Genomic DNA, 23,740 nt, shown 5'->3' on the forward strand with positions numbered 1-23,740 from the left:
AATGTTTCCAATGCATCTGAGGTACAGTACCCGGTATTTATGTGATGTGTCCCTTTAAACTTGAGCTTAATACAGTTCTTGCATAATTTCTGCCCTTTGCAGGTGGCTCCTTTGAAACAAGACTAACATCTTAATCATTATTTTATGCCATTGTCCGTAGGCTTTAAAATATTTCTGCTCTTGAAGTATCTGAGGTTCTCAAGACATACAAAATGCTCACATTGAACGTCCATCTGCCATACTTGCATGTCAACTAGTGAAGCGTACTGCTTTATTTCTTGATATAGTACTGTTTTGATATTTAATACTCTACCTGTAACTTTTATCCAGAAACCATGGGACCTAAGGCCTGGGTTCTGAATGTATTCAAACACTTTTATAAAATAATCATTTATACATATTTATAATAATTTTTATAAGAGAATCAGTAACTTCAGGAGTATGCAATGTAGCTATTGTGGCTGGCGTTCAGAATGTCGTGGCGGCAGGTGCAGTAGTGGCATTCAAAAGGGAGGGGGATAAGTATTTGAAAACAAATAACGTGCAGGTCTATAGTGTGAAGGCAGAGAGATGGTACTGGCTGGATTGTTCTTGCTCTTGCACAGAGCTATATGGAGTCAAGGGACAGAATGCCCTACTACAGCACTGTATATGTTTTGTGAGTCAGTTATTGTCTACCTTTCAATATGCTTTTAGAAACTCATACTGCCTTAATTTCAGAAATTTTGCTAGCAAACAATCATTTCTTAGCCTTCTCCTTTCCATTTTACCATTCTTTGCCGTTTTTTAAAAAACATATCATATTTTGTCCTGCCATAATCTTTGCAGCATTGTGCGTGCCATTTCATTAATTCTTTTTCCCATTTCCACTTTAAACTCCCCTTTCTGACAGAGCCCTTCACAACTCGTAGAAATTCCATAGCTTTAAGTAAGCAGCATTCCTGGGCTGCATCAGAATTGGCCAGTTCTGGTGAAAGTTTATAGTTTGTCCATCTTTAAAAAAAAATTGCTCCCAGAGTGTTTCCAGTATTTTGTTTTTATTTCAGTTTCCTGGCATATGTAATGCTTTATAAGCTCACAGACCCAGCATTTTTATGTTGTTCTATTTTTTTGTATCTTTCTAATTACAGCTTTTCAAACATCTTTTCTGAGATTAACAAGCCTTCAGCAGCTTCTCTCTGCCAACACCTACAGCTCTTGTGTCACTTAGTCTCATTCACTCTCCACCAGATCATAAGCATTCTCTTTATTCTCCTCATCTGCCCACCCCCAACATTTCTCAGCAACCCAAAGCTTGTTAATTCTAACTTTTCTCAGTTTTAATGAAATGAATTGATTTGAAACAACTGTGTCTCTCCCAAAATACTACCCAATCTGCTATTTCTGATTTCCAGTATTTGCGTTTTTTTATTTGATTTGATGCCTTTTTTTTCAATTTGATACCATTAATATCTTAACCTTCCCTATTCTAACAATAGAGAAGGCAAGGATTCTTCAGAGAGCAGACATTAATAGGACAGTCACTTAGTTTCTTCTTTAGGAGATCCAGGAAACAATTTATGGAGCAGTTACTGAAGATATTCTGGCAGGTTAGACAAACAAGAGCCATTTCATGCTGTTTACTTGGATTTTCAGAAGCCGTTTGATAAGCTGCTGCACATGCAGCTTCTAAACAGGATACGAGCCTAAGGTATTATAGGATAGATACTAGCATGGACTCAAGATTGGCTGACTGGCAGAAGGCAAAGAGTGGGGATAAAGGGATCCTTTTCAGATTGGCTGCTGGTGACTAGTGGTCACTAGGGGTCAGTGATTCTTTTTATGTTACTTCATGATTAACACAAACATGGCAGATCATTCTCAGTCCTGCTCATCTGGCAGTCAAGTGATGTCCATTTTACCTACTGGCAGAGTTCTCCACAATTATCCTGGTAATGTTGTATAGTCCACCATGGTAAATATCAAGCTGGCACTGGAGGAGCTGTGCACTGTGATCGTCAGTCATGAGACAGTGCACCCTGATGCCTTCTCGATATACGTGAGACTATTGCAGATATATGTCTCTCAGTCCCCACTGATCCTGTGATTTCTGTCTCTGATCTGACGTGCGTGCAGCTTTGAGGAGAGTGAACCTATGAAAAGCATCTTGCCCCAATGGGATGCCTGGTCAATTACTGAAGACCTGTGCTGTTCGTCTGGCTGGAGTGTTCACTGAGATCTTTAATCTCTCGCTTCAACAATCTGAGGTACCCATATGCTTCAAGCAGGCTTCAATTATACCGGTGCCCAAGAAGAACATAGTAACCTGCCTCAATGACTATCATCCAGTAGCACTTACATCCACAGTGATGAACTGTTTTCAGAGGTTGGTGCTGAAACGCATGAACTCGGACCTAAGCAGAGACTTGGATCTGCCCCAATTTGCCTACTGGCACAACAGGCCACAGCAGATGCCATCTCATTGGCTCTTCACTTCTCCCTGCAACATCTGGGCAGCAAAGACGCATCCTGATCCTCTTTATCGAATACAACTCAGCATTTAATGCCATAATTCCCCTCAAAACTAATCAATAAGCTTCAAGATTTCGGCCTGGATATCTGCTTGTGCAATTGGATCCTTGGTTTCCTCACTTGCAGACCCTAGTCAGTTCGGATTGGCAACAACATCTCCTCCGCAATCTCCATCAGCACAGGCACACCACGAGGCTGTGTGCATAGTCCCCTGCTCTACTCGCTTTACACTTATGATTGTGAGGCTAAGCGCAACTCCAATGCCATTTTCAAGTTTGCTGATGAAACCACTATCACAGGCCAAATCAAAGGTGCTGATGAATCAGCATACAGGAGGGAGATTAAAAATGTGGCTGAGCGGTGTCACAACACCAGCCTTTTTACTCATTGTCAGCAAGACCAAGGAGCTGATTATTGACTTCAGGAAAAGGAAACCAGAGGTGCATTAACCAGTCTTTGTCAGAGGATCAGGAGTGGAGGGTCAGCATCTTGTTGGATTAGTTGGTTTAAGTTCGTTGGTGCTTATCATTTCGGAGGACCCGTCCTGGGCCCAGCACCTAAGTGCAATTACAAAGAAAGCATGACTTCCTAAGCCTTTACTTCCTTAGGAGTCTGTGAAGATTCAGCATGACATCTAAAACTTTGACAAGCTTCAATAAACGTGTGGTGGAGAGTATATTGACTGGCTGCATCATAGCATCATTTGGAAACACCAACGCCCTTGAATGGGAAATCCTACAAAAGATAATGGATATGGCCCAGTCCGTCACAGGTTAAGCTCCCCTCCCCCACCAACAATGAGCACATCTACACAGAGCATTGTCACAGGAAAGCATCATCCATCATCAGGGACCCCCACCATCTAGGTCATGCCCTCTTCTTGCTGCTGTCATTAGGACAAAGGTACAGGAACCTCAGGTCTCACACTACCAGGTTCAGGAACAGGTATTACCCCTCAGTCAGCAGGCTCTTCAACCAAAGGGGATAACCACTCAATTTCATTTGCCCCATCATTGAAATGTTCCCACATCCTCTGGACTCATTTTCACGGACTCTTCACCTCATATTCTTGATATTTTGTTGCTTATTTATTTATTATTATTATTATTTTTTATTTTAGTATTTGCACAGTTTGTTGCCTTTTTCACACTAGTTGAATGTTCAAGTTGGTGCAGTCTTTGTTTGATTTTATTATGGTTATTATCCTGTTATGGATTTATTGAGTATGCCTGCAAGAAAACAAATCTCAGGGTTGTATTTAGTGATATATATGTACTATTGATAATAAATTTACTTTGAATTCTGAACTTGAACTTTGCTGTTTATTAATTATACCTCAATGTTCAATATCATCATCCCCTCAGTATTAATTACCAAGCGTCTAAACCTGGGCTTCTGTACCTCCTTCTGCGATTGGCTCCTTGATTTTTTTCATCAGGAGACCATAGTGGGCATGGATCAGAGATAACATCTCCTTGTTGACAATGTTTTGATTGTCAACAAGAGGTGTTATCACCGATCCTCAGGGATGTGTGCTTAACCCACTGCTCTACTATCTGTAAACTTACAATTATGTAGCTAAGCACAGCTCAGATACCATTTATAACATTGCAGATGATACAACTGTTGCTGGTAAAATCTCAGATGGTGACAGGAGATGTTCAAGAAGGAAATAGATTGGCTGGTTGAGTGATGTCACAGTAGCAACCATGCAGTCAATGTCAGCAAGACCAAGGAACTGACTGCAGACTTCTGGTAGTGGAAGTCAGGAGAACACACACCAGTCCTCATTGAAGGGTCAGTAATGGAAGAGGTTAGCAGCTTCAAGTTCCTGGATGTCAAGATCTCTGAGGACCTATCCTGCGCTTAACACACTGATGAAATCATCAAGTGCTCTAGCTAGGATTTTGAAGAGATTCGGGATGTCACCAAAGACTTAAAAAAAATTCTATTGATATAAGCATTCTGAATGGTTACATCACAGGCTGGTATGGAGGCGTCAATTCACAGGATAACAAGAGGCTGCAGACGATTGTAGATTCAGCCAGCTCCATCATGGGCACAACCCATCCCATTGTCAAGGACAATTCAAGAAGCAGTGCTTCAGCTGGGTGGATCCATCATTCAGGACCCCACCATCCAGCACATGCCCTCTTCTCAACAGGAAGCAGATACAGAAGTCTGAAGACACACACTCAATGATTCAAAAACGCCTTCTTCACATTTGCCATCTGATTTCTGAAAAGTCCATGAACCCATTAACATTATCTCATTATTCCTGTTTTTGCACTGATTTTCTTTATAATTTTTAATAATTGTATGTCTTTGCACTTGTATGAATGAAGTCATCATCAGTCAAGTTGTTCCTTACCGATTTCACAAGAAGCAGCACTTACTTAATACAAAAGGTTGAAAAATCATGAATTGCCACATCATGTTACATGACCAGACCTCTGAAATGTTTCAACAACAGTCAGAGAATCAATCCTTATATTCACTTGACACAAATTTTTACTTCGGTTTTTACTTTTCTATTCTTAGCTTAGAGCACCTCCTTTAACCACTCTCTCAAAAACATCTTTCCTGAACTTATTTTAGGTACCTTATGATGCTAGAAAGTGTCAGTGGGCAAGATTAACTGCTCCAAATGCTCTCCAACTTCCTGCACTTCATTTTCCTTCTGCAAACCCAGCCCCTCTTTATCTCAAAAGTGTGCTGAGAACTCAGCTCAGAAGGAATATAAATGTTCATTATAGCTTGGCACTTTAATTAAGAATAAAAACTAAAAAGTTTTCATCCTTACTAAATGATTATTATCCTTAAAACTTAAAAGCCTGAAGAGTACTTGGTTTCTGTACATACCAGACAATGATCTACACCGTAACCTTAAAAACTAGCAGATTTCCATAAATTCAGTGTAGGCATCTGAGAGTTAGCCCAATCATACGAGCAAAGTGCAGTTTTATGAATTCTACCCCAGAGGGCTCTATACTTTTTTTACTCACTAGCACCCAAGATTAAAAACTAGAAATAAAGAAGCTTTGTTAGTAGTGCTGGAAAGATGAGTGAAAAATAAAGATATCTGATAAATGAATAAGCATAGTTGACCAAATCCTTTCCCTACCCGATTTTCTTCAGTGTCTATTATCAAGTTATTAGCTGAAAAGGTAAAGATCTTATGTGATTTCAGTTCCTGTCTTCTTTTTTTCCATAGACTCACATTTTTCTACAATGTAACTGAGTCAAATGACACATAGAAAGATAGAAAACCTACAGCACAATACAGGCCCTTCGGCCCACAAAGCTGTGCCAAACATGTCCTTACTTTAGAAATTACCTAGGGTTACCCATAGCCCTCTACTTTTCTGAGCTCCATGTACCTGTCCAGGTATTTCTTAACAGGCCCTATTGTATCTGCCTCCACCACTGTTGCCGGCAGCCCATTCCACGCACTCACCACTCTCTGTGTTTATAAAAAAAATTACCTCTGACATCGCTTCTGTACCTACTTCCAAGCACCTTAAAACTGTGCCCTCTTGTGCTAACTATTCCAGCCCTTTGAAAAAGCCTCTGACTATCCACATGATCAATGCCTCTCATCATCTTATGCACCTCTATCAGGTCACCTCTTCCATTGCTCCAAGGAAAAATGGCCGAGTTCATGCAACCTATTCTCATAAGGTATGCTTTCCAATCCAGGCACATCCTTGTAAATCTTCTCTGCACCCTTTCTTTAGTTTTCACATTCTTCCTGTAGTGAGGTGACCAGAACTAAGCACAGTACTCCAAGTGGGGTCTGACCAGGGGACTATATAGCTGGAATATTAGCTTTCAGCTCTTAAACTCAGTCCCATGGTTGATGAAGACCAATGCACCGTCTGCCTTCTTAACCACAGAGTCAACCTGCGCAGCAGCTTTGAGTGTCCTATGGACTCAGACCCCAAGATCCCTTTGATCCTCCACACTGCCAAGAGACTTACCATTAATACTATATTCTGCCATCATATTTGACCTACCAAAATGAACCACCTCACTCTTATCTGGGTTGAAATCTATCTGCCACTTCTCAGGCCAGTTTTGCATCCTATTGATGTCCTGCTGTAACCTCTGACAGCCCTCCATACTATCCACAACACCCACAACCTTTGTGTCATCAGCAAACTTACTAACCTATCCCTCCACTTCTTCATCCAGGTCATTTATAAAAATCACGACGAGTAAGGGTCCCAGAACAAATCCCCGAGGCACACCACTTGTGACCGTCCTCCAAGCAGAATATGACTCAACATATGAAAAATCACCTCTGCAATCCATATGACTAATATACTCCTTCATCTGAAGCCTAAATTTTGGTGTTTCTAGTAAAACCAAAAAGATTATTAGATTTTTTTGTAGCTTACCTGCTTAGGTTGTTCAATAATTTCAATGTAGGGATCACATGCTAAATATGAAAAAATATCAACATTAGTTATTATTTAGGAGGCCAATAGATGCACATTAATCAGAAGGCGCTGATATTTGTCTTCTTACCACACCACTTACACTGAAATATGGCAGGAAATCTGTTTAGTAAGTGGCTCAATCACAAACAAGAGAAAATCTGCAGATGTGCAGTAAGTGGCTGGTCATTTCAAGTTTTGAGTGAGCCTTGATGTGGAAAACCAGTTGAAATTACTATAACAGGCATGGCCTCAATAATATACTACTCTCATTCCTGCACCAGAAAGTGGGGCTAGGTACATTTTTCTAGTTCCAGCTGCTAGAATATACAAATATCTATCTTGCTTGCTGTTATTGGATGTATATCAGCCTAAGATGTTCAAATGGGAATAACCCCATAGTCCAAAGCTCAGAGACTGGTATGCAAAATTATTCAGTTAGCTTCCCATGCAAAGTTGTGTACAATCAGCTGTTTGCACTGTATAATTTAACTCTGCCATCAGCTTGGTAAGAAATCCTTGCTCTTGACACCAAAGATATAACTTTACTTGATATATAAAACAAAAAGTGAACTGTTCCTTATTGTACATTAATAATAATTATAGCCACTTACTGAAGTGTGAACCAGGAGCTGCAGAGTTCAAATCTTGATAGTTGAGGACATAGTCTATGTCCAAGTTATTGTAGTGATCTATATTCTCCATCTGATAAAAAATAGCAATCATAAAAAATATTCCTCTTTCAAGGAAATTATTTGGAAGACATCTTAGACCAAGGAACAGACTTAATAATTTTAAACACTTTTTTTTGCAAAATATGTTTTGCATTTGAAATAATGTTCTTCTACCAATTTCCATTGACATCAGTGTAATAATAGGCAATATTCAGCCTGCCATCACACAATTTAAGAAGCATTTATAGGTACACAGAGGGTAGGGGCTTGATGGGTTCTGGGCCCAACAGTGGCAATTGGAACTAATGGCGGATGCTGTTGTTGGCATGGTGTAGTTGGGCTGGAGGTCTGCTTTCAAGCTGACTCTATGGCTATTGAATCCTCTCTGCAAATCACTTAATTTTAGTCTTTTGACAATCAGGCCATAAATGTTATGCGTCCTGTCAGGTGAAATATTAAGACATATGACTAAACTGAACTCTTACTGGTGGATCCATCACCAAGCGTTTCTATGGGATCCACAAATCCTCCAGTTCCAGTTGGCCTGTTGTACTTGGACATTCACAGCAGTTGTGGGGACCCAAGAAATACATCAATAAATGTAGCTGTATTTTGGAATATAAACATAAGATCAGAAATTATGACAACCCCTATTTGTCCTTGAACTAGCGGCAATTAGCCATCTTATTCTGATGCAGATCTTTAGATGAAGGTACTTCCTCAATGGATAGAGAGTTCCAGGATTTAGACCCAATATCAATATAGATGCAGAGTTTAAGTCCAAGTTAGTTTTGTGTGTGCCTTGACCATGCAGTTGGTTCTGTTCCCTTGTTCTATTTCATGGTCATTGTTGTGGACTTTTGTCATTGAAAAAGTGAGGTGAATGAATGTGGTGTCTTTCATATTGTAGGTATTGTGTGGCAGAGTTGGTGGAAATAAAGGATTAAAGGGTGCAAGAGTACCAAGCTTCCCGAAAGCAGAAACTGAACTCATGCAGGCAAGCAGAAAATGCCTTGCTCCTGACATTTGTCTTCTAATAGTAGTAAGACCTTGTGGTGTCAAGAAGTGAGTCAAAGTTATGGTCTGTTTGAATTGCAGAGGAATTGTGAATAGAACTGAACATTGTGCAATCCAATACAATTTCTATGTTTCTAGACCCATAATTTTCACAGTATCTGATGTGCTCAGCCATTTCTTGATTTCTAGATTTGGAATTGAAATAGCTTCTGTGATGCTTGGGATTTCAGGAGGAAGCCCCAGCTGAATCGTTCATGGATTTGGATGTTTCACTCTTGCCTTAACACTCATATGCAGGGCCTGTCAGTGCTGAAGATCGGTATATGCTCAGTGCCTTCTCATTTTGTTATCCATCATTATTTAAAACTAAATGTATCATTGTTTTAACCAGGCCATTAGGCATGAGTCTGATTATGTCTGTATGAGCACCTCTGTTCCATGCGCCAAAAGCCTAACTTTCCAGTGGCCAAACATTTTAATTCCAATTCCCACTCCCATTCCAATATGTCGGTCCATGGCCTCCTCTTGTGCCAAGATGAGGCTGCTATCAGGGTAGAGGAGAAACACCTTATATTCTGTCTGGGTAGCCTCGACCCGATGGCATGAACATTGATTTCTTCTTCTGGCTAAAAGTGTTTTCTCACCCCCTCCTCTTCTTCTATTTCCCACTCTGGCCTTTTGTGTCTCCTCACCTCCCTACCACCACTTCCTGCGTCCCTCACTGCCTCCTTTTCTCCTGTGGTCCGCTTTCCTCTCCTATCAGATCACGTCTTTTCCAGCCCAATTTTTCCCACTTCTGGCTAGCTTCCCTTCCACCACCACACCCACCTTTTTATTCAGGCATCTTCCCACTTCCTTCTCAGTCCTGAAGAAGAGCCTCAGCCTGAAATATCGACTCTTTTTTTCCATAGATGCTGCCCAAACTGCTGACTTCCTTCAGCATTTTGGATGTTTTGCTCTGTACATTGTATGCTGTTTTTGATTAGGATATGTGCTATCTCTTTGTTCATAATCACTAATTAGGCAAATTATTTCAAAGTACTGCTCACTGCATACTATTCTGCACTTCAAATTCAACCTCTCATAACTTGTTGTAATTTTATTTTATCTATTGATTCTTCTCAGGGTGAAACTTCTGTGGAACCTCAACCGGTCAATGCAGAGATTTTGTGATTTTATTGTGTGCATGTCATGCATTTAACACAAATGGGGTTAAATGAGCAATATTTTAATGAAGGATATAATGTAACCTGAATACATGAACTAAAAGTCCTCATAAAACAGATGAACACCAGCTAAAACAGGTCTGAGACACCCGACAAGGCGCAAAATGCACACTTCGTAACTGTTGCTTGTTGAAAATACCTCCTCATTTTTAATGGAAGCAGGATTCTGAGAGGTTATTTTACTAGTCCATCCAAATCCAACTGAGGTTCATTTCACTCTGTGGCTTCATTTGCACTTTAGGTCTGACTACTACAATTTTCCTCCAGTTCAATTCATCTGCCACCATTCCCATCTACTATTCTGTCTACTTATCCTCACTCTTAACTATATAACATATAACAATCACAGCACGGAAACAGGCCATTCTGGCCCTCCTAGTCCATGCCGAACTCTTAATCTCACCTAGTCCCACCTACCCGCACTCAGCCCATAACCCTCCACTCCTTTCCTGTCCATATACCTATCCAATTTTACCTTAAATGACACAACTGAACTGGTCTCTACTACTTCTACAGGAAGCTCATTCCACACAGCTATCACTCTCTGAGTAAAGAAATACCCCCTCGTGTTTCCCTTAAACTTTTGCCCCCTAACTCTCAAATCATGTCCTCTCGTTTGAATCTCCCCTACTCTCAATGGAAACAGCCTATTCACGTCAACTCTATCTATCCCTCTCAAAATTTTAAATACCTCGATCAAATCCCCCCTCAACCTTCTACTCTCCAATGAATAGAGACCTAACTTGTTCAGCCTTTCCCTGTAACTTAGGTGCTGAAACCCAGGTAACATCCTAGTAAATCATCTCTGCACTCTCTAATTTATTGAGATCTTTCCTATAATTCGGTGACCAGAACTGTACACAGTATTCCAAATTTGGCCTTACCAATGCCTTGTACAATTTTAACATTACATCCCAACTTCTGTACTCAATGCTCTGATTTATAAAGGCCAGCGTTCCAAAAGCCTTCTTCACCACCCTATCTACATGAGACTCCACCTTCAGGGAACTATGCACTGTTATTCCTAGATCTCTCTGTACCACTGCATTCCTCAATGCCCTACCATTTACCCTGTATGTTCTATTTGGATTATTCCTGCCAAAATGTCGAACCTCACACTTCTCAGCATTAAACTCCATCTGCCAACGTTCAGCCCATTCTTCTAACCGGCATAAATCTCCCTGCAAGCTTTGAAAACCCACCTCATTATCCACAACACCTCCTACCTTAGTATCATCAGCATACTTACTAATCCAATTTACCACCCCATCATCCAGATCATTTATGTATATTACAAACAACATTGGGCCCAAAACAGATCCCTGAGGCACCCCGCTAGTCACCGGCCTCCATCCCGATAAACAATTATCCACCACTACCCTCTGGCATCTCCCATCTAGCCACTGTTGAATCCATTTTATTACTCCAGCATTAATACCTAACGACTGAACCTTCTTAACTAACCTTCCATGTGGAACTTTGTCAAAGGCCTTGCTGAAGTCCATATAGACTACATCCACTGCCTTACCCTCGTCAACATTCTTCGTAACTACTTCAAAAAATTCAATAAGGTTTGTCAAACATGACCTTCCACGCACAAATCCATGCTGGCTACTCCTAATCAGATCCTGTCTATCCAGATAAATATAAATACTATCTCTAAGAATACTTTCCATTAATTTACCCACCACTGATGTCAAACTGACAGGTCTATAATTGCCAGGCTTACTTCTAGAACCCTTTTTAAACAATGGAACCACATGAGCAATACGCCAATCCTCCGGCACAATCCCCGTTTCTAATGACATCTGAAAGATCTCCGTCAGAGCTCCTGCTATCTCCACACAAACTTCCCTCAAGGTCCTGGGGAATATCCTGTCAGGACCCGGAGATTTATCCACTTTTAAATTTCTTAAAAGCGCCAGTACTTCCACCTCTTTAATTGTCATAGGTTCCATAACTTCCTTACTTATTTCCCACAACTTACACCATTCAATATCCTTCTCCTTAGTGAATACCGAAGAGAAGAAATCGTTCAAAACCTCTCCCATCTCCCTCGGCTCCACACATAGCTGACCACCCTGATTCTCTAAGGGACCAATTTTATCCCTCACTATCCTCTTGCTTTTAATATAACTGTAGAAGCCTTTCGGATTTACTTCCACCTTATTTGCCAAACCAAACTCGTAACTTCTTTTAGCTTTTCTAATCTCTTTCTTAAGATTCCTTTTACATTCTTTATATTCCTCGAGCAATTCCTTTACTCCATGCTGCCTATATCTATTGTAGACATCCCTCTTTTTTTGAACCAAGTTTCTAATAGCCCTTGAAAACCATGGTGCTTTCAAACCTTTAACCTCTCCTTTCAACCTAACAGGAACATAAAGATTCTGTACCCTCATAATTTCACCCTTAAATGACCTCCATTTCTCTATTACATCCTTCCCATAAGGATTCTTCTCTTCTACTTGGAAATTGTTTCATTCTTCTCACCGATCTCAGAATATCACCTAGGTATCACTTTCCTGTACAGGATGGAGGAAGTGGCCTTAACAAGATTATGTGGGTGATATTTAGATCAGTCATGGGTGACCAGGCAGTTGGGTCAAGGCAAACTTCTGTCTGGTGGTGGTCTGCAATTTTTTCATCAGCCTCAACTTCTCTTCTAGCTCATTACCAATAATATGTAAAAAAACAGCATGCTACCATCATGTATGACACATCTTCTGACTAAACAATCCACCTACTGGCCATACAAATTAGCTCAGCCACTGTCTGAAGAATCCTTTGATGACATGAGTACTTCCAGGAAAATGCTCATAACCATTGTCATTGGGAAAGCGAGGGTAACTTAAGTATCAACAGCCTGGTATCTAACAGCACCCATTACTCCCAAAGCCATCCTCACACTGGTCGACTCCACGGGAAGTGATGGTTCTTTGAGGAAAAATGCACACCTGTGCCTGATGTCTTGATCTCTAACATCAAGAATAAACGGGAAAAAAAATCCTGTTGCAACTGAGAAGTCACCCAAAATTGGTAGATCTTGGAATCTTTGCAGTTCATTGCAGGAATTCAGTTTACACCTATTCAGTGTTCAGTGATTAGGTCAGACATTCCAGAATATGTTTGTTTTACAAACTAAGTCTCCATGGGTGACTGAATCAATGTTAAATTTTTCAAAATGCTTTTCACAATAATTTTTCTTTGGAGAGAACATTATCCTATGATTCTACTGAAACATACAGATGAGGTACAGAAGCAGGCCAATCAGTCCCTTAACCCTCATTCACCACATAGTAATATTGTGGCTGATTTGATTGTAACCTCTCACAAATTTCTCCAGATGTAACATAAAGAACATCCTAACTAGTTGGATCACCTTCTGTGGTGGAGGGGCTATTGATCAAGATCAGGAAAAGCTGCAGAAAGTTGCAAAGTTAGCCTGCTCCATCACAGGTACTAGCCTCCCCTGAATTGAGGATTTCTTTGAAATGTGATGCCTCAAAAGGGTGGTATCCATCATTAAGGACCCCCATCATCCGGGACATGCCCTCTTTTCATTGCTACCATCAAGGAGGAGATATTGGAATCTGACTACACACACTCAATGTTTTAGCAACAGCTTCTTCCCTGCCACTATCTGATTTCTGTATGGACAATGAGTTCACGTACACTACTGTACCTCACTACTTCTTTCTTTTTTTTCTCTTTTTGCATTACTTATTAAATTTAATCTTCTAATATATATTTCTTATTGCAACTTAAGAGTTTTTTAAAATTATGCATTGCAATGTACTGCTGCCACAAAACAACACATTTCATGACAGAAGTATTAAACCTGATTTTAGTACACAAAATGGAGTTCAGTTTTACAACTTTCTGCAGCTCACTTTGATCCTGTGTAGTAGCCTCCCCCTACCAACCCCCCCCCCCCCATATCAGAGGGCAATGCAGCCTGTCAGAATGCTCCCCATGGTACATCTGTAGAGGTTTTCCCATGTTTTAGATGACAAATCAAATCTCCTCAAACTCCAAATGAAATACAGGAAAAAATATAGGAAATACTGTATATACTAACGAAAGAGGAAGCATTCTTTCTACATACACCCTCAGGATTTAATATCTATCTACAGTTTTAAATAGCAGCAGAAAGAGGCCTATACTGTCCAATGTTTTTCATAAGACAGCTAGCTTATTACAAGGCCCTGAGCTCATAAGCATTTGAACTTTTTTTTAATATGTTGAAGTTCTTCCTTAAATAGGGAAAACAATTGTGAGCACATTACTCCAGATTTGGCCTCACATTACCTTAGACAACTGAAGCATGGTCTCACTATTCTTATATTTGATGACAATAAGCAACAATTTCTGTTGAAATAAGTCTGTAGTTCAGAATTATTTCATGTACCAGTAACCTTGCCTTAGTAAAATACCTCTATGCACCAAGACGCCCAGATCAAATGCAGCTTAGAACTCATCAAATGGTAATTCCACATTCATCCATATTGTATTCCATTTTCCAGATCTTTGCCCACTCATTTAACCCATCTATATCCCTTCATAGCCTTCTTATATCCTCTTCAAATATTACTTCTTCAAAGATCTTCATGATTTCTTTCAAGATTTCTCCAGAGAAATCAAATATGGTTTCCTTTTCATTAAATGAACTTGAGTACTCTGCAATGTCTTTAGTAATAATTTCTAACATTTTCCTTTTCCCTGTGGCCGATGTTAAGTTAACTGCCTATAGTTTCCTGCTTTCTGTCACCCTTCCTGTGTGAATAAAAAAGTAATATCTGCTTTTTTCCCCACTGTAATAAAATTTCCCTAATTCTAGGGAATTTTGGAAAATTAAAGCCAACACTTCAACTACCTCCCTAGCAACATCTACCGGTAATAAACTCAATGATGAAGTCCTTCAGGAAGTAGAGACTTGTCAACTCACAGCTCAGTACTCAGATAATACACAGCTCAGATAATTTGCTCAGTACTATTTCCCCCGTGATCGTAGTTTTCATGAGTTCCTCCCTCCCTTGTAGTTCCCAAAATACAGTCAGTCTTGAAATGTCTCTGAAATATTTTTTCTATTGTGAAGTCTGCTGCTGAATACCAATTTAATTAGTTTGTCACCTCTTCATTTTCCATTATTATCCTGACGCACTTTCTTTGGGACCATTGCTCATCAACTTTCTTTATTAATTATTTAAATAGTCTGTCTTCTGTTTTTATATTTTTGACTAAATCAATCAAATACTCTAATTTTTCCTTGCTATTAATGTATTCTATGTTGTTTAATGTATTCATTCCAATCTTCCGATCCAACACCCATCTTTAGATATTAGTTGTTCACAGCTTTTGTATCTTTTCAAAACATTTAGATAAATTGATATTTTGAGTTAAAGAGCAGACACAATTTTAATATTTAAAATGGCTGCACACAAATAATATATTTCAAAGTAAGAGATCTAAACCACAGTTTATATTAATGTTAGCTGGTTCTGCTCAGTAATTCAGTTACATCTTTAAGTACTGTTTACCACTTGAAAAGCAGTTATAAAGCAGAAGTGAAACTCTGAAGCACAACTGGAACAGCAAAATAAAAAAAGCCACCTGGCATCAGGGATCTTGTGCAATTTACAGATAATTGACTTTTATAACTCAAAGACATGGAAGATGTGGATGCTCTGTACTTTTTAACAAATACTTAAGTGACTAATTCCAATCTTGGGCAGCTGTCTGGAAGAATGAACATTGGTTGATGAACTGTTGTCCTTAATTTTGAGAATTCGTCTCTTTCATGTCAAATCCCTAAGCTGCTGAGAGACAAACAGACAGCCAAGAACAATTCATCAACTTGAGGTTGGCTAACATCACATTGTACTGCCCAGCAACAAGGGCAAGGGACACTGAGGATTACATGAAACAGTTCTATGTCAATGGTCGCACTGATCATGTTCTGGTTTTGGGGGGGGGGGGCATTTCTATTCCTTGAAGCATACTAAAAATAAATGCAAACTTAATTTGCTAGGCTTCTGTTTCTATATCACCACACCATGTTATTATCAGAACAATCTGGCTCCTGGATCATATTACTTTGATTCAAGCATTAAATCAGGAAAATGCTTTGACTGACCAGTCCTTAAAATGGCCGAACAGACTTTTGTTGTTAACGTTTTTATTTGTCTGCTGACCCCATTTTCTTGTCAGGTCCAATTCTACCCTATCAATATCAAATTTCCCATGTGAACATTAGTCTCATTACACTGATAAAAGTATCTAATACCAGAAGCTATCCTTTGTATAATATTTCAAAAATGCATAAATATGAATTAAAGTAGTTATCAGCATTCTAACTTAATAAAACATCTTTTCCAAGTCTCTTCAAGTGTATACATCTACAGCAAAAAATGGACAATACCTTTAAGTCCTTCGTAATATAAAGGAATTCTCAGGCTTCGTTGCTGGGAGAAGAATTCATCAGTAGAGTAAAGCTTCGAATCATTGTCCATCCTATTCACTTAGGTCACGTAGCTGTTACTCTTTCTGTTAAGCAAATGATTTAGCTGTTCAGCAAAGTGATTGGTTGAAAGTTCATTGGTGATATGCTTCAATAGCATCAGGGATATTTCTGCAGATTGCAATGGCTTTCAGCTCATATAGAAAGGTATCTATATATAAATACAATCTATTACATGTCATTGTAAGAACAAAAACAAGAAAATACATTTGAGGATTTAACATCTCTTAATTAAGAACCAGTATTATCTCCAAGCATGTAATTTTCAATGCTCTTGCTTTGTCTCTGTAGAAGCCTTGCTTTTCTCAATACTGTAGCTTTTGGATCATGGCCTTTTCCCATTGTGACAATGATTGTGGCAAATGAATATCCAGTGTGATCTCATTACTTTCTAATGTCTGGGCATTAATCACTACTTTCCCATAAATCCCTTCAACGTTTCTGACTCTCTTCCTCCACAGCTTTTTCTGCCTTCCTTGCGATACTCGCTAAACCACTGATTCCCACTACTGCCCAATCCTCTTTCTACCTCCTTCTCAGGCCTCTGTAAATATATTTGAAGAACCAAATTAAAAAAACAACATTTTATACCATTTACCTATGTAGCTGAGAATGCTTATGATTTTCACCTTATTGCAAGTTTATCACACACTGCTTTCCAGTATCTATTAAATTAGTAGTTTCACTTTCAAGGTATATTTTCATTCTGGAGAGCAGAGCTTACTCAGTATCATTCTATTACACACTACAGTCAACTAAAAATAATTGCTGAGTTTCTGTGCAAAAGGGTGGCAGGGTTTGTTCTTCCTCCTTATCGTAAAATGGTTAATTATATGTATCAGAAAGTAGTGGTTTCTGCACAGAGATCAGAGCAATGTTTGAAATTTTACAACAAGCTCACTGGCATGGAAATATGACACTGAAATAAAACAAGCACATTGGGATCAAGTATAACATATGGCGTGTAACTTGTTTGCTGTAAACCGTTAAAAGTACAGAAAGGTTACTGGGTGTAAAATACTGCTTTTCTTTGTAAGTTGTTTTTTTAATTCAAGTGATTTGTTGATGATCGTAATAAATCGCCATGGGCCTAGGTGTAGTGGTTTGAGGTATCCAGTAAAAAAAAGCAAACTCAACAAAATTACAGTGTGTTATTCAAAACCTTAGGGTTCTCTTTGAGTGATTGTGTCATGGGTCTCTTTTGACTTGCTGTGACTTGTTGACCTCTCCCTCTCTCTCTCTCTCTCTCTCCCTCTAGTTCTACAATATGTCACTCTCTGTCTCACTCCACTTTCATTTCTCTCTGATTATATTTCCTACTCACCTATTCCCAAACTATCTTAACCCACTCCTTTCAAATTACTTCTAACTTTTTATTTATTATCAACTCCATTTCATTTGAAGATTGGGCCATTGTTTATTAATTGCCTACTGCCTTGTTCAGTCTATCATCAGACACCTATTACTTTCTGTGTTAATAAAAGCCGGCCACATAATTTTCCTTTAGACTTTCCCTCTCTCACTTTAAACGCCCCTAGTATTTGACCTGTCTATTCTGGGAAAATGTCTATAGCTATCAAACCTATCATTATTTTATGTACTTCAATCAGGTCAGTATTCTGACAGCTTCTGACAGTCCAGAGGAAACAATCTGAGTCTGTCCAACCTCTCCTTTTTGCTAATAGACTCCAATCCAGGCAACATTCCTGGTGAACCTCTTCTGCACCCTCTCCAGAGCATCCATATCTTCCCTATAATATGGCAAGCAGAAATGCACCAAATATACCAAATGTAGCCTAACCAAAGATTTTATACAGCTGCAAAATGACTTCCCAACCTTAATACTCTAAGCCCCGATTAATAAAGGCAAGTATGGAGTAAACCTTCTTTACCACCCTAATTGTCTTGCTACTTTCAGATAGCTGGAGTTGCATCCCAAAATTACAAAATATTGCTTGCTTCAGCAACATGGCTCCTTAATGCTTCAACCCCTCTGTTCCCTCTGCTGGTTAGTGTTCTTGCACTGTTTGTTTCAAATATCAAACCTTCACAGCATGTCTGCAGTAAATGCAAGGTATTTCTCCTAAGCCAGGCTATTTGTCTACTTCCAACATCACAGTATATATTAGTGCCCCCCTACTTTAACATTACATAATGTTTAAACCAATTTCTGTTTGAGCAAATTGTTTGCAGTTAGTAATCTTTCTGATTTACCTGACTACCATGCTGTGGTTCTTGACCTTAAACCATTTTAACAGAGTTCACAACAGTTGTATTTATTTTAGCAATCTTTACAATATTGTTCCATCATAGCAATGCCACTAAAGTACTAATATGGTTCAGGGCAGTTCAAAATAGGCTTATCCATTTTAAATATTTTACAATTCATTTAAGCTACCTCTAATAAATCCCAAAACTGAAGACAAGATGCTCCCTCAAACAATATTCAAATAAACTTTTACTTTATTTATATTTTTCCCTCAAAATTTTGTGCTGTCAGTTTAGTTTATCATTTGCATTAATGAGCTGGGTTGTAGTTAATAAATATGAAACTACTCTAATCCAGGGAGAAATTTCAATGCTTACCTCCATTTTCTACCTCTCAAGCCTCCATTGTTTGCACTAGGAGTTATAATGTTGACCTCAAAAACATCTGGCTCTCCACCATTTGGTACTTGCTCTGTGGAGCCATGTTTGGATCAAGGCCATGATGAGATCTAGAGTTGATTGGTTTTGGCTAACCACAGACTGGGCATTGGTAAATGGATTACAGATTAAAAGAGTATCACTGGACAGCACTGTGAACAACAGTTTTCATCATTTTCTGAATATTGAGCAGATTGGATTCATCTGCTTTTTTGCAAACAGGCCAACCTGGCCAACTTCGTACATATTTGTATAAATGCCAATATTGTAGACAAACTTCAATAGCTTGTCTAGATGTGCAGCTACTTCGGAAGCACAAGTCTTCAGTATTACGGCTGGAAGATTGTCTGGTCCCACTGTGTAGTGTAGCAAGTGCTCTTAAGACTTTACTTGATATCATGTGGAGTGAATCAAATTTGCGAGAGACTTTTTTCTTTGAAGTGTTCACTGCAGGATGTGGCTGAGGTGGATCACCTATCCAGCACGTTCTGAAGGGACTCAAAGGGGTGGGGTGAAGTCAAGATGTCACTAAGCGGTGACTCATTTCCTTGCATCTTTGGAAACAGCCCTATTTCTATCTTTGATATCTCTTTTTTTTCCTTTTCAAGGTTCTTTTGAAGACCCTGACCTGGAGTTACACTCTGATTTTGATTCTTTGTGGGAATGGGACCCGCTCTCAGGGGCTCACGACCGGCTGCATTTTGATATCCTTAGGACGTGCTTGGGAGGCAAGCATGCCTTCAGGGCTCTAGAGATGTGTTGACTCTAGGCCGGTGCCCCTGACTGAAGCATCATGGGAGATCACGGAACAGTGTGCTAGCCGCTGGGAGTTGTGTGTCAAGAGAGCCGCGCTCTGATGCCAACTCTCCAGGCACAGAGCTCGGAAAAAGCAACACAACAGACTTCTAACATCATAAATCAGCAAGTTGTTTGTTATGTCTCCCCTCTCACTGTGAAACGGGGACACCTTTTTTCTCTTATTAGGGAGAGAGAGAGCCTGTGGTATGTTGAATGACTGGGTGAACAAGTAGTTTTTGGGATACTGCAAGTCTGTGTCTTTATTGATGATTTGCTGCACACTTGAGTGCTCAGTGGAGAATGCCGATGCATTTTTGCTAGTGGGGGGGTTTGTTGCCTTACTGCTGCTTGTGTGTGGGGGAGGGGGTGAGCTGAAGGGGCTTTGGGGTTCTAAAGTTTAATTGTCAGTCATTCTTTAGGGCACTGTTTTTGTCAAAGTTTGCAAAGAAAAAGAATTTCAGGATATATATTGTAAACAGTTCTCCGACATTAAATATACCTATTGAATCTATTGACTGCAAATGTTTTTGCCATTTCTAGCCTTCCAATGTCAGGTTCTGCCATTGTTGAGGATGGGAATGCCCTTGGAGTCTACTGATAACTTTTTAATTCACCAGCACTGTTCCTGACTAGATGTGGCAAGATGAGGAGATTTGATTGGATCAATTGGTTGCAAATCACTTAGATGTGCCTATTGCATTCTGTTTTTGTTTAGCATGTATCTAGTCCTGCTTTGCTCCTTCACTAGGCTGGCACCTCTTTAATTTGAGGTGTGTCTGGTGTTGCTCCAAGCATGCCATTCTGCAATCCCACGTGCAGGTTAGATTAGCCAGGGTGATATATGGAATATCTCACAGTATGGGCTTTCCCAGTTGCATCAAACAAGTGTCATCCAGTGAAAGTCAAACTTTGATTTTCAAGCAATCTTCAAATGACTGAAAAGTCTGAAAGTCTGAACTTCAGTGCGCATCTCAGGCAGTGGCAGGTCATCAACTGCTGTTCCCTTATAATGTTCATTGATAAAGACACAGACTTCCTGAGAGAGAATAATTAATCATACCTAATTTCATCTTTCTTGACGTTAACTTCAAAATTAAATGCATTATCTGTAGGTGATATATACCGCAATATTCAGGTAATTTAATCAGATGGAAAAACACTTGAAAGACCTCCTGATTAATGGAGTAACTTTCCTCTTGAAAAAAATAAATGAAATTCCCATTTGATTTTATTCTGAATTTGCCATTTTATCGCATTCAGGAGCTCTGGAAAAACTTTGCAATCAAGTCAACTATTTCTATAAAGCAATTAAAGTCTTATTCAATTAATTAAATCTAAGAAATCCTGTATGTTGCTCTAGTATTCATTTTCCCATTCCTAAAAGACCAATTATTGTATTTAGAGGTCTTGATTATCATCTGTTCTGCTTCTCCAATGAAGGTCTATGAATGCACTTTAAAAAATTGCATTCAAAGTTTGATTGTTCCCTTTCACTTCAGATACATATTTTTTTATATATCTTACTCCAGGAAGTAGCAAACGATCTCAAATCAAGTCTCTCAATTGTTGCAATGGTGTATAGAACATTGAAGTAGAACGTTACAGCACAGGAACAGGCCATTCAGCCCACAGTGTTGTGCCAAACCAGCTAAGAAGCAAATCAAAAACACCCGAACACTAATCCTTCCTACCTACACCATGTCCATATCCTTCTAACTCTCGTACATCCATGTGCCTATCCAAATGTCTCTTAAAAGACTCCAATGTATTTGCCTCTACCACCATACTAGGCAGTGCTTTCCTGGTGTCCATGACTCTCTGAGCAAAAACTTACCCCTTGAACCTACCCCTCTCACCTTTAATGCATGCCCTCTGGTATTAGACATTTCAACCCTGAGAAACAGACAACCTCTGTCCACTCTATCTATGCCTCTCATAATCTTGTTAACGTCTATCAGATCTCCTCTCCACCTCCGGTGCTCCAGAGAAAGTTTATCCAGGTTCTTGCGATAGCACATACCTTCAAAACCAGGCAGAATCCTGGTGAACCTCTTCTGCACCCGCTCCAAAGCCTCAACATCCTTCCTATAGTGGGGTAACCAGAACTGTACCCAATTCTCTAGATGTGGCATAACTAGAGTTTTATAAAGTTGCGTCCTCCTGACTTTTGAACTCGATGCCTCAACTAATAAAAGCAAGCATTCCAAAAGCCTTCTTAACCACTCAATCAACCTGTGCAGCCATTTTCAAGGAGCTATGAATTTGGATTCCAGACTGTTAATACAGTGTACTGACTCCTTATGAGGTGCAATGCCTCACGTTCATCAAGGTTAAACTCCATCTACTATTTCTCAGCCCATATCTGCAACTGATCTATTTCTTGCTGCATTCTTTGCCAGTCTTTGACACTATCCACAACTCCACCAATCTAGGTATCATCTGCAATTTTATTAACCTACCCATCTACATTTTCATCAAAAGCATTTATATACATCACAAACAGCAGAGGTCCCAGTACAGATCACTGTGGAACACTGTTAGTTACAGAACTCCAGCTTGAATAAGACCCTTGAACTACTACCCTCTGTATTTTATGCATAACCCAGTTCTGAATTCAAACAGCCAATTCACGGCGGACCCCATCTTAATCTTTTGGTTTAGCCTCCCATGAGGGATTTTGTCAAAAGTCTTACTAAAATCCATGTAGACAACATCCACTACTCCGTCCTCATCAATCTCTCTTGTCACCTTGACAAAAAACTGAGTCAAGTTGGGTAAGGCATAACCTGCCACGCACAAAGCCATGCTGGCTCTCCCTAAGTAGGCCATTAGTTTCCAAATGTTCATATATCCTATCCCTCAGAATTTTCTCCAGTAATTTCCTTACAACTCACGTGAGACTGACCCATCTATAGTTCCCAGGATCTTCCTCTATTCCCTTCTTAAATAGAGGTAGAACATTAGCCACTCACCATTCTTCCAGGGCCTTGCCTGTGGCTAGTGAAGACATGAAGATACTGGTCAAGGGCCCAGCAATCTCACCTCTTACCCCCATTTAATAACCTGGGATAAATCCCATCAGGCCTTGGGGACTTACCCACCCAAAATTTTATCCTCCCTGACCTCCAAATGCCCCAATGTACTTATACACTCAGCACTGATCTCCTGGTGCTCCATATCCTTTTCCTCGGTAAATACTGAAGCAAAGTACTCACTCATATTCTCTGCATCTAAACAAAGGTTCCCACCTTTATCCTTGAGTGATCCTACCCTCTCCCTAGTTTTCCTCTTGCTTGATGTATGTATAGAAAGCCCTGGGATTCACCTTAATCCTACTTGCCAAAGACTTTTCATGGCTCTTCCTGGCTTTCCTAATTCCCTTCTTTAGCATTTTCCTAGATTTTTTATACTCCTTGTGTGCTTTGTTTGATCATAACTTCTGAAGCTTTGCATATTGTTCCTTTTTCTTCTTGACCAAATTCATCACCTCTCTGGACATCCAAAGTTCTTTTATCTCATTCTCATCCTTCATTTTAACAGGAACATACCTTCCTTTAAACACCCTCCACACGTTTGATGTGGACTTGTCAGAGAAAAGGTGTTCCCACTAACGCCTCTTAGTTCCTGCCTAATACCCTCCTAATTTGCCCTACTCCAATTTGCAGAAAAGAGCTTCAAGTCTTAAAGCTGCTTGATTCCTTTGCAACACTTGCATTTCAGAAGCTTACAATCCCTTACAGTTGTTTCTTCAAAACCCATACATTAACTTAAAGAAATACAATATCTCCACTGACTTCTGGAAGCTAGCAATGGAGGAGCAAAGTTCTGGATGGTATTGAGAAGCTTGGGATCAAGTATTGGGAACACAAACGACCCAACTAACTGTCTTTTCAGCCAGCACCCGCCCCA

General features: G+C 39.6%; 1 protein-coding gene across 3 annotated transcripts in view; it reads right to left on the reverse strand.

Moving 5' to 3' along the window:
* LOC140739598 (nuclear factor NF-kappa-B p105 subunit-like) overlaps positions 1 to 16,415 on the reverse strand; it is a 53,754-nt gene extending 37,339 nt beyond the window's left edge. For all 3 annotated transcript variants that reach the window (XM_073067997.1, XM_073067996.1, XM_073067995.1), the window contains exons 1-3: positions 16,289 to 16,415; positions 7,565 to 7,655; positions 6,912 to 6,952 (exon numbers count right to left, since the gene is read on the reverse strand). In XM_073067997.1, coding sequence (XP_072924098.1) covers positions 6,912 to 6,952; positions 7,565 to 7,655 — 132 coding nt within the window. In that variant the 5' untranslated portion in view covers positions 16,289 to 16,415. The remainder of the gene's footprint in view (positions 1 to 6,911; positions 6,953 to 7,564; positions 7,656 to 16,288) is intronic.
* Between the last annotated feature and the right edge of the window lie 7,325 nt (positions 16,416 to 23,740).

The sequence above is a fragment of the Hemitrygon akajei genome, chromosome 15 (genome assembly GCF_048418815.1).
Source record: "Hemitrygon akajei chromosome 15, sHemAka1.3, whole genome shotgun sequence".
NCBI lineage: Eukaryota > Metazoa > Chordata > Chondrichthyes > Myliobatiformes > Dasyatidae > Hemitrygon > Hemitrygon akajei.